Source organism: Panthera onca, chromosome A1 (genome assembly GCF_046562875.1).
Source record: "Panthera onca isolate mPanOnc1 chromosome A1, mPanOnc1 haplotype 2, whole genome shotgun sequence".
NCBI classification, from domain to species: Eukaryota; Metazoa; Chordata; class Mammalia; order Carnivora; family Felidae; genus Panthera; species Panthera onca.
In genome coordinates, this window is record NC_138339.1 from 229,475,924 (window position 1) to 229,488,345 (window position 12,422).

Consider the following 12,422-nt stretch of genomic DNA (forward strand, 5'->3'; position numbering starts at 1 on the left):
TATACTTGTTGCCATATGTGTATCTTATACCTCCGAAGTTGAACTTTGGGGTAATGAGGCTTTATCATCCCAAACCAGAAACATTTTAAGAGGAAGCTAGTTTATTCATAATCAATGCATCTCATTCATCAAATGAGGTAATGTTTTTAAAGGTGCGGAGCAAACCACAAGGCACTAAATAAATGCAAGATTTAGTACCGGCAGAGAACCTGCACAAAAAGCTTATGTATGGGGCTGACAATCCACAGAACAGCCCCAACTCAGAAAAATGTCATTTGTCCACCCAAACTCTCATCGGAGCCCAATCATTTTGAATATCACATGAAGCTCAAAAATACAGAAGTTACTGGTAAGATGATCAGGACATATGTAACCCCTTCAATTCCTTCAACTGTACCCAGAAATGAACTGGTGAGTCATAGGTATTAAAATGTTTTGAAACAGAGGTGTTTTAAATAAAGAGAATATTACATGTTGTATCATCTAAATATTCAGTTGAAACATCTGAATACTGGCAACTTTCTCAAATATCCTGGGCTGTTTCCAGATCGTAAAAGTACCCAGGTCATCTCTCCTCGTCGCCTACTTCTGTTTGCCTGTTTCAGTTCTTGTCACCTTTACCAAGCAGCATGCCAAAGTAGGCAAAGAAGCTGAAACCAAATCATTCTGTGTTGCCAGTCCTGTAGAAGGCTTTACGGTGGCCGAGACTGGCACTGTCAGGTCACGTGAGATATCCGAATTATAGATTTCCATTAGTCCTGGAGATATTCTCCCTGTCCTCACTGCTAAAGATGATTAGGAGTTTGCCACCATCTCCCAAACAGAAATACAATATATCACAGAAATCTCAGCCAGGTAAGCAAATGACCATTCTCAAAGAACTAAAATCATTAGTACCTTTTCTATTTACTAGAGCCATTTCAGTTATTTATTTATATACACTTTTAAAAAGAGGGAAAAATCAACATGCAACGGGGCTAATGGAAGAAATGTACCTTTTTGCTATAATCTTTTATGTGTGCGTTGTGTGTGTTTAATCAAATGACCATAGCGAACAAACTGTATTCTTTGTAATAATAATGGTGAAGACTTGTCAATACTGAGGTCTTGTGCTAAGGAGATGGTGATCTCCAGCACGGGCTCTTGGGGGAAGTGGGCAGGGGGAGGAAGACTATGAACAAACTAACTTCCTCTTAAATGTTCCTAGTTTTGAATGATAAGGCTTTAATTCCCCCAGAGTTCAGCTTGTGAGCTATGAGATACCCATATGGCATCATGGAGGTTTATTTTGTGAGGTTTCAGATCAGAGTCAAATGCACATATAACTTCGCGTGGGCTTGCACGTGAGCATACCCAAATTTCAGGGGTGCAGCGGGAGGGAGGGGGCCAAGAGTTGGCTGTGTCCTCAGCCAACAAGAATGAAAGCACCTGTAGAGCACTAAGTTCCCCAAAGTGTTCCCGACCCTTTGATCACCCTATGCGTGATTTTTTAAAATGTGATTATCAGCTGGATTGGGGGAAAGGCTTATGGCACTTACTAGTACCCTGGCTTTCAGCAAATCACTTTCTCTCTCTCTTTTTAAAATTTCATCTGTAAAGTGTGGATAAAACATAACCTTGCCGCGTTATTGGAAAGAGTGAAGATAATAAACACAGTGGTCATATGGCCTTCTTTGCCCAGGGCAGTCCCGGTATAATTATTAACTTTCACTCTCAAAAGTGTCCCAGTTTGGACAAATAATGCAGTGGTTGCCCCACATATAAATTACCAAGCATAACATCTGACACGGGGTGGGCCCTCGGTCAATGTGACAGTCATTGTTATTCTCAGACTGTTCGAGCATTTTAACAACAACAAAAACAACGCATAAAACAAACAAAACCCCTACTTGTTATTTATCTTCATCACAAACCCAAGAACAGGCTCTTTCTATTGAGAGCAGATGTTTATTTGGGGTTTCGTTTCTCATCAGGACAATAAACTACTTTCGCAGAAGTGACCCTCACCTGAGCGAGTGCACACAGGGTCAGACATCTACTGAGTGACAGGAGCACTGGAGTGACTCCCTCCCAACTGCCTGAATGGGGCTGGGCGCTCCCTACTCGTTCAAGAACACTGAGGTGCTCTGCACTTGAGCGTGTCTGCACTTGAGCGTGTCTACACTTGAGCGGTACTGCTCTGCTGGATTCAGGCAACGTGGTTCACGTCATTAGTTTTCTACCTCTTCAAACCAACTCCACCAAGAGGTTAAAACTAACCCCTTGAGGTTTCTCTCAGGCCTTTCCCTGGGGTCTTTGAACTACACTGATGACAAAAACAGGACTCAGTAAGGACAGCTCTGCAGTCAGTGTTGTTTCCCATCCGCACATGCGTGCGATCTCTGTCTCCAGAGTTAACCTGGTACTAACCAGCATTTCTATGTTGGACAGAAATATCATCCTTATCACCACAACTTAATGCACTACAGAATATCTGAAAAATGCCACGTCCAATTTCACTGATGCAGATATTTCTACAGTGACATTAGACATTTCACAGTGCACACCAGCCCCTTCCAAAACAAGCAAAGGGCTTGCTCAGTGCCGCAGACCAGTTTATTTTGCCAGTGGAAGTCTCATTATCTGAAAGAGTTAACAAACTTTCAAAAGTTCCTCTCCGTGGGGTAGCAGGATTTGACAGATGTTGTAAGAAAGATGCCAACTGCCCTGGAAAGATCGAGATGTTGAATAGGTTCTGAATGTACCTTTGTTCATTGGGCCCTGTGTTCGTTTGGACGACACGGGGTAGATAGAGACACAAGGAATCCCGGTGAGAGGTTTCAGATGGGTGAGAGAGCCCACATGCCAGCTCTCTACATCAGTCTAAAGCCAGCCTTCCTTTCCTCTGAAATTGCTTGGAACTATCTGCTCTAAACTTTTTCCATAGCAAACCTGAAAGGCCAAAGGGACTTAGTGCCCAGAGGAGGTTGCCAAACCATCTCCCGTGCTGCTGGGAGGTATTTACTTAGGGAATGTAGGAATATTCTACTAGAAGCGGAGATAGAAAAGGGGGGACTGTTAAAAAGTAAATCTAGAAAAAAATGGCTGAAGGCAAGCAACTATTTTTGGCACAGTCACACAATTCCCTTCTCTAGGGGTGTAGCAAGTGTTGACTACCCATAGAATAATCCACAAATGGTATCAATACTAGGGGGCAAAGGGATCTGAGTCTGATTTTAAGTGGGTTTAGAAGTGAGAGGAGCATTGGAATACATTAATATTATTTTAACATTGATTGTTTACGATGTGCTAGATCTTGTTCTAAGTGGTTTAATTCTTAAATACCTCTTTTACTTCTGTGAGGTATCCATTATTTCTGCTTCCGTTTTACAGATGGGAAAAATGGAGCAGAGAGGAGTTAACAAATTGTCCAAGGCCACGCAAGTGCAGGAGATAAGAGACCAGAACCAAGCCTATCTGGTCCTGCAACTTGTGTGTTCTAGGTGAGGGCATGCCAGATTAGGAGGCCAGCGTGCGTACAGGCATGGAGTGGAGAGCAAGGTGGTAAAATGCAGACAAGGGTGAGCAGATTAAATCTGGCTGGGGAAGAAAAACCATCTGAAAGGATGGATGGGGAGCTCAAAGAGAGTCTTGAATGGCAGTTACATGCTCACGGGCAAGAGGGATCTGTGGCATGGTCTTTGAAATGCTGCCAGAAGCCTCCCTAGGCAGCTCTACGTCAGGGAGCCCGTTAGGAGACCACTAGAGCGTTCCAGATGAAACTGAGAAAGGCCTGTGGAGGCTATGGCCATGAACACCAAGGAGAACAGTTGTGAGAATCACTGAATGGTTGGGGGAAAGTCTGGATATGACTGGGGAAGAAGTCGTAGGACTTCAGTGGCGGGCGGTGTCCAAGCAGCTAAGGAGAGCCTCACGGTGAGGTCTACAAAGGACATTTTCTTTCCAGACATCAAGGCCATTTTTAATTCCCAACTCCATTAAAATGAAAGGACAGCCTGACAGAGTGGGCATGCCAATGAAGAAGAGTGTCAAAATGAACAGTGAATAAAAAGCTAATACATCTCACCAGGCAATGACTGATTTAATTGACTTGTTAATTCTTCAGAGGAGACAGACATACACGAAATTACATTTCCCCCACAATGTGCCCTTAAAAAAAAAAAGAATGGCAATCTTAATGGGCATGCTCACAGAATCATCTTTCCTCTTACTACCTATCACCTTGCAAAGCAGTCAGCCATAGTCACACAGTTTGTTTTATTGCTTTTTAATTGTTGTACTTTTATAAATAAGCACTGCTATATAATTAGGAGCCTGATTCTCCACTCAGGTATGTGGGCGGGCATCCTGGCCTCGAAAACCTATGATGCTGGCCGAGGAGTTGCTTGCTCTGTGATGCATCCTCTCAGCCAGGTTACACTGAGCAGGCCAAAACCCTAAGGCTACTTTTTCCTATGGACAGACAAACTCCCTTCTCTCTTTGCTACTGAAAATATGTAAAACTGAGAGCTAAGCTAGGTTAAAAGCAGGTTAGTGTTGCAACAAGCTCAAAGAAGACTAAGCATAAAGTGTATTTCCTCTTCCTCTTTCAAGAAAGGACTGAAAAGCATTCTGACTTCCAAAGAAACACAAGAGAATCACCAAGTTCACTCTTCTGTGATAAAGAAATTAGGACAGAGGGCAGGTAGGGTGTCTCATTCACCTTTGCAGCCCCATAGCCTGGCATAGTAGGTGTGGAATAAATATTTGCTGAATGAATTGAAAGAATTCAGAACTGTGTCCCAGATGCTCTCAAAGTAGACATGAACAGTCATTTTGAACCATTTCCTGATGTGAGGGAGTAGGTGTGTGTGTGTCTGGTGTGGGGTGGTGGTGGTGGGGGGGGGAGTTTAGGAAAGGTAGAGAGAATATACACTTTGTCTAGAGTCATTTGAAAATTGACAAGGGAGAAAGGTTTTCAAAGAAATCGCACTGGCCTCAGTATTGTCACAACATAATTTTCTGCCTAATGAGACAATGACAAAAAATGATAGGAGAACATAATATGGCCTTGGTGTACTCAAAATGATGATTCAAAACCACATACCGAAGTCAAACTCACAGTAAGTCTTTCCAGTTATTGGAAAACTGCTCCATCAAGAACCCTGTGTGTCAAACCCTTTTCATTAATCAAAGGGTGGATAGACAAAGGCAGATTCATCCTTGAGTGTGAAGTATTACACAAATAATGGACCCAAGACAAATGAATTATGACTCTAACAAATAAAGGAATGCTATTTGGGTGACAGCAAGGCTCCCAAATGGCTTCCCACTTGTAGAAAAACAGCTTTAGACGAGCCCCATAGTGTATACAGTGGTGCAAAATGACCTGGGGAAAAAATGGTTTCTATGGAGATCATTGAGAGATGCATGTGCCTGAATACCTTAAGGCTGAAGGTACTTTGGCTCTTTCCTTAGAGCAATTATGGCAGAGGTTCCTCTGCCCAGGTTTTGTTTACATAAGAACAATCTTGGCCACAGGTCGTCTGTGTAGGAGATAATTAATCACCAGCTCTTTGAGCACAGGTAGGCTAATTAGTATGCACGTAATACAGCATCAAAATTTTTCCTGGAACATTTTTTTAAAATTTCAAACAATTAAGGATCTGTAATACCTGCCGGCCTTTTATCCAAAGCAAGCACAAAGGCTGTTGGTGAAATAGAGAAGACTTTGTTTTTCAACTATTCAAAAAACACAAGGCATCACTGATCACCTGAAGGCCTCATTTTAATTCTGATTTCAGACCCATGATGCCTTAGAGGTTGTCTTTTTGAAATGTGTTATTGCTAAAATTATTAAGTAGGTCAGTAATGGAACTTCAGAAGCCATAACATTCTGATATCCTAATAAATGATCAGGGTCAGAACCTCACTTGTTTATATTTCAGGAAAGCATGTTATGAGTTTGGACTGTAACACAACAGGATTTTATAAATCCAAACATTAGATAGCATTCTGAACATCATCCACACAGACAAGGGAGAGATACATAAACCTGCAAATGCCTCTAGTGCAAAAGAGATGAGACTTAGGTTTTAGGCTGTTAAATACTTTTTTTCTTTAGACAATACCCTAATAAAACAATTATGAAGTACTCTGAAACCCTGCCACACCCCTTTGATTAAACCACACTTCACAAAATACTTAGATAAAGCCTGATCAAATAAACATGAAGGCAGAAAATGCATCCTGTGCTCTGACAGTCTGAAGGGCCATCTCACTTGAAAATTTAATCAAACAAAATCTACTGTGATTCCACTGCAGCCTTTGCACTTAAGGAAAGCTAGTTCAGTCTCTGACATTTTGATTTTCATAGCAGATGGAACCAAAAAAACTTCCTTGGCACCCAAGCATATGCCTCCGGTTGAGATTTTATTTCTCGAACCTTAGGCAACATCCAGCAAACAAACAAACAAACAAAGGTTATTTTCTAATTACTCACTATTACTCCAGGATTTCAGTAAATATTTGATACTGATCTCAAAGAAGCCGGAATCCTGCTGGCTGGCCATGTCGGCGGTATACAAAGAGGCTCCTGGGACTGGACTGGGAGCCGCTGGAGGAGCAGGTACCAGGCGTGGAGATGTGCCTGTCACAGGTTAGTGATGTAAGCGGGGGTCAGCGGCCGAGAGGAAGCCTCTGCAGATCTACCTCCGGCACTGGCAGGGAGTCCTCATTTAAAGGACACCGAGGAGCGGGAGAGAGATGCTCGGCGGCCGCTGCTCCTCCTCCTCCTCCTCCTCTTCGGGGTCTAGGACTTGCTTCTTATTTGCTGGGTGCTGATCTGTCTGCAGCTCTCAGAGGTGGCGGCGGCCGCTGCTTTCATTTCGGGGCTGCCATAACCAGAGCCGCCTGCCGTCGGCCGCCCACATGCTCTGCTCCAGCCAGGTACGCTACCGAGGAAGTCCCCACCTGAACTGCGATCCGTTTTCCCCTGGGAGGGAGGGTTTCTTGGCTGGCCTCCCTGACACTGTGCAGGCAGCCACGGCCCACACAGCTCTCGGCAGGGCTGAGGGATGGGCTGGGAGCGCCGCCCCCTGCCCCTGCCCACGGTCTCAACCTGAGCCACCACTCAGCCCCGGACTCAGCGGGAGGAGGAATTTCCCAGCTTCTGTGGCTCCTCTCTCTTCAGAAATGCTTCCAGGGAGCAGCCCGCATGAGCACTGGCTGCTACTTCCCCTTGTGTCTGTCCCTGAAATATACACAACTGCATCGCGCTGCAGCAAGAAGAGCTGCACCCCTGGATCTGGTTGCAGTGACGTTTTTTTTAAAAGCCCCATCTGTCAGCCTCGTTGCAGTAGGAAAGCTGGGTAACAACAGGACATTTGCCTGGGCTTTCTCTTCCCCTTCTTTCGTGGGCACAGTGGAAGCTGCACTTTGCGTTTCCCCCTCCCAGAAAAGCTTGTCCCTTCGAGAGGCACTCCACCCCTAACGTGTGCATCTGAAGGGGATGCTTAGTGGGCTTGTTTACGGAACGTCAGGCTCCAGCACGGATCCGTTTCTCAAACCTATCATTTCTAAGAATCACCAAGCCCAATAAAGCTTATTTATTTGTATTAAAAGGATAAGAAGCAAAAGCATTAAGATTCCTTGCTGTACAATGGCTTTTTAGTTCATGAAGTCTTGATATCAGGTGTCCTGATTTCGGTTAGCTTCATTTCATGTTACCATTTGGCTTGACTAGGGGATTAAGTAAGAGTATTATAATTTTGACAGGCTGCATTTCAGTAGGTGGGATTTGGCCAACAGTCTCACAAACCATGGACTACTTCTTTTTTCCGGTACATTTCATATTAATATTTTCCAAAGGAATTAATAGGCCATATTAATAATCATTGAACATAAAAATGTTGGGCAACTCCCCTCAAGTCAACACACAAATAGGACTTTTTAGACTAACAGTTCTTTTGAGAAATGGAAAGGAAAGAGCACAAAATACTTTTAAGACTAAGAATTACTATGTCCTGAAATGCCCCAAGACACCATCAATATAAGCTTTTCAAACTCCTTACACTTACACAAAAGGCTAGCCCTCAGCCACCAAGATCTCCAGCTCCAATCAGTGTTTTATTCTTGTGAAATTTCTTATCAGATGGACTTATTTTTCATTTAGAAGCATACTAGAGTTGATAAGCTAATTTTATCACCTGTACTTTGTATGGATTCCAAGTGAAACAGGACCTAAAGATTTTTACCTCAAAACAGCTCTCATATTCAAAAACAAAAATTAATATCCATACCTACTTTTCTGAGGCCTCCCCATGGCAACGAATGAACAGGGAGACTGCATGGTGCCTTGGAGTTCATGAACACAAAGTCTCTCAAGACAGGCCCCAGATTCCCACCTGGCCCCAGACTGTACTAGCTATGAGACCTAAGGCAAGTTATTAACCTCACTAAGACTTAGTTTCCTCACCTGGAAAATGGGAATAATAGTGGTACCTACCTCATCCAATTGTTGGAAAGATTAAATGACATTATGAATAAAGTGCTCAGCATAACGTCTAGCGTACAGTAAACAATTAAGCTCTAGCTATACTGATATTTATTAGGAACACTTAGGGACGCCAGCATAGAACTTTTTTAAGTTAAGCACATGTTTGTACCACTGCTGGGACTTAGAAGGTATATTGCTTTTGAACACCAATGGTAACAATTTGGGGCTAGCAAGTTGGAGACACTTCAAATAGCTGAAGTAAGCAGGCTATTAAATATTGTTACTCAAGCCTACACAGATTCTCTTGGTTGACTTTATCAAATAGACCTTACCTGGCTTTTCAAAGATTTCAGTCCTACTCTAAACACACTAATTTGCTGAGAATGCCACTCATATATATTTTGAGAGGAAACTATCCTACATTTCTAGGTGGTATTAAGAAAAGAATGTTTTTAATGGCATCTCGTTTTCCCTGTGAAGAGCGAACCAGTAACTAAGAGCTCACTTTCTGTCCGTTAGAACCTGAAATCTTGCTCATGCGTGTTTTTCCTCATTTGAGTACCTTTAAAGAGAGCATATATTGTAAAAGAACAGAAAAGGCCTTTTGTGTTGTTGAAAGGCCTACAAATCAAATAGAATGACATCTGCTGCAAGCTGGGATAAAACATTTATCCTTTTGTCTCCTCTCTGGCGGGGGTGGGGATGCTTATAAAAAAAAATATAGTCAGAACAGGCACCTGGACAGAGGGACCTAAAATACAAAATAAAATCTGAATTTGTCCCTGGCTTGTTATGAGATTTCAGACATCATTTAAGAGGAACAAGGGATCTTTCCTTAATAACATTAGGAGAACATGTAATGAATCTTAAAGCAAGGAATTAGGCACAGGTGTTGGAGGCTCAGAGAAAAGTAACAGTAATACAGGAAAGCTGAAAGGCCTCATGAAGTAGGTCCAAGAGCGGGGGGAAAAAGAGTCAGAAAGTGACCGGAGACATGATCATAACACCATCTACATTTATTCAGCATTACTATTGTGTTTCAAAATACATACTTTATCATATCTAATCGTCACCCTCAACCTATGAAGAACTGTTAATAGCCCCATTTCATAGATGAGAAAAATGGAGGCAAAAAGAGATAGAGAATAAGGTCAAGGTCATAAAGCTGGCAAAATTTAGGTCTAACAAATTTTAGAACCAGAGTAACTTTTTTTTTTTTTAATTTATTTTATCATAAGCAAGCCAAGAATCATGGTTACCTACTCCTTTTCCAAACTTCAGGAAGATATGCTAAGACCTTCGTTAACACCACATAATAGGAATGCTTTAGGTCCAGGCCCCATTGGCTCTCCAAGACTGCTTACTGCCTAGCTGTCAGGCTCTAGCCTGGGGAACGAATTATTCCCTGGGGCTTTGCCCCATCCCAAAGAAACCTAGAGAAGAATGCTATTATCTTTCGCATTAATTTGACTCCTGGTCTGTATCAGGATGCCTGACCCGGGGTGCGGCTGGGGCCACTGAGGGTGGCAATCTAGTCTGAAATCCACTCTCCAAGCTGTAAAGAGGTAGAAATGGGCTGTGTCCCCCCTGATGTGTGCCACACATCTGCCCAATACTCCATGCACAGGAAGGGGGGCTTAATCGTGATCAGTATAAACTAACGGACTCGTGGTGGCCTGGGGTGGCGCTGTAGGGACTAAGAAAACAGAGCATTTCAAGAAGGCAGAGGCCAGTTGGTCACCTGTGTCCTAGGTTGCTGAGCGGCAGGGTGGGGACAAAGGCAGGCGGTAAAGGGTGTGTGGATTGCAAAGTACAGTCTGTGGCATTCCCTACTCTCTCTTCCCTCCCTCCAGAAGAGCCATGTGTCTCTCATTTGTGTATCTGTCACAGCCCAGCACACGCTAAGCTCTCATGCAAAGAACACATAGAGTGAGTCACTGAATGAACAGACGTGACATGCATGCCTAGTGCTAGCTGTTGACTGTGGGGAAAAAATGTGCAACAAAGTGCAATCGGTTTGTGTTTTGATTCGTATTTAATTTTCTCTTTCCTGGCATTTTCGACAATTTTTTTTTTGAGATGAAAATGTGTGGTGTTCAAAAAAAATGTGACAACAGAGCTAGGCAAACAATCTGGATGCTTGCCAACATCAAGAGCCATCTCAGAATGGTCTTAAAAAGTCTGACTGAGTTGATTGGGTGAGGGCTGGGATCCGCCCCCTTTCCCTGTGGCTGGCTGCACGTGGGCACACATGTGTAATTATTGTCAGAGTGACAGGTACATTCATGCATGGAATGTATTAGGCAGAAGAGAAATGTTTTCCTTGCATCCTGAGGAAACAAAGGAAAAAAATCACTGGATGTAAGGAAAATTGCTTTATCAATTTTTGCTTAGTTGAAAATTCCAAAGAAGCATTAAGAATATTATATTCCTACTATTAAGTATTGTTTCTTAATAAGAACGGTTCCAAATCAAATTAAGCATCACTTGAGATCAATGGTGACAATTATGGAGAAAGGCCTTTTGTTTCTCTTTAAGCAGGATGAGGCCTTTTAGAGGCAAAGAAAGCACCAAGGGAAATCAGAAACTTTTTCGATATATTTTACATGCATAATTTGTGCCCATCTAGCTCGTGCTAAAACATGGCAGAGAAAAAAACCATGAAGCGATGCCACACAATGTTCATTCTGTAAACAGAAAACTCAAGAAGCATTCCCTTAAAAAATCCAACCCGCATACACAAGTCTTCACAAAAATAGATTCTGCAGATTTTGAAGATGCTTACTCCATTACTAGTCAGTACAAATAATTTTTTCCAAATGAATTGAAATACATTTAAATGTTCTGAATGTACCAGAACTTCATTAGAGCACAGCTTCTTGTTGTACACACGTAAACAAGGAAAATCGTATCTCCTAAAATTGTCTCCACTAAGAATTAGCAGCAGAACCCATTTTTCTTCCCTACTTACCTCCTCTGCAAAGGAGTCTTATAAGGAACTGTGGGCCATGACGAAGGAACTGAAAGTCAGTCTAGCTAATGGGAAGCCCTTGAAGGACTGAAGCAGTAAAAGGCATCAGGTGGCATGGAGAAATGGCAGCAGAGAGCAGGGTCAAGCCTGAAGTCCATTCCCTTGCTGCTCTGTGCAGGGAAGTCCCTCTCCATAAGCCTGTTGTCACCCAGGGTGTGTAACAAGTCTAGAATAGGGTAGGGGGATTCACATTAATTGAGCTCAACTTGACGTTGAGACACCGCTAGGCTGTATGTCAAAGGACCTGTATGGACAAACCCAAGCCAAGGGCCACAGCTGCTAAGCACCTGCAAGTCACTACTCTAAAAGTGGTGCTGAGACATCATTAGAATGACTTGGGACTAGGGTGTCAGTTAACTCAGGTCTCTACCCCCCAGCATCTTCGTAACTGGCGAGATAAAGCTCAGTCCTCTCTCTCAACACTGCTGCAGACAAGTGAATGGTGACTTCAAGAGCAAATATCCCAAGGATATTAATTAGATATTAATACACAGCATAGTATGCCAGAGCCAAGGCCCTACTCTCCCGTGCAGGTAGAGTTGCTTGCAAAGCTGCTGAACATCTCCCAGTCTCAGTTTCTTCGTCTCCAAAATAGGGTTTTATCTCATGGGTCTGTTGTGAGAATTAAATGAGCACAGAGCCAGAGGACAACTGGTAAATAGCAGGTCTATAGCCAGCAATGAACCCAGAATATCCAGCACAAGATGTCCCTCTAGCTCCACAGTCAGGTTAGGGAAAGGGGGAGAGAGAGAGACCCTGTTCATGGCGGAGGGCTCCCGTCTCCAGCACCCCTGCTGCCTACCAGGGTAAGGCCGAAGTTCTGCCGAAGTGAAGGAAGCCTAAACTTGAACACATACAGAAAAAGCTTTATTTAATATTTTAGTGCTTCTAACTTTCGGTGGCCAGGGTAAAGCT

The 12,422-nt window shown here is 43.1% G+C and overlaps 1 protein-coding gene across 8 annotated transcripts in view; it reads right to left on the reverse strand.

Annotated features, from left to right (window-relative positions):
• The window catches only part of FRY (FRY microtubule binding protein), a 443,455-nt gene that overhangs the window by 252,568 nt on the left and 178,465 nt on the right, over positions 1-12,422 (reverse strand). Inside the window, exon 1 of one of the 8 annotated variants that reach the window (XM_060637414.3) lies at positions 6,482-7,279. The exons of 6 other annotated variants lie outside the window; for them this stretch is intronic. In XM_060637414.3, the coding sequence (XP_060493397.1) occupies positions 6,482-6,551 (70 nt within the window). In that variant the 5' untranslated portion in view covers positions 6,552-7,279. Of the gene's footprint in view, positions 1-6,481; positions 7,280-12,422 lie in introns of those variants that run through there. One more of the 8 variants, XM_060637416.3, reaches the window with a different exon arrangement.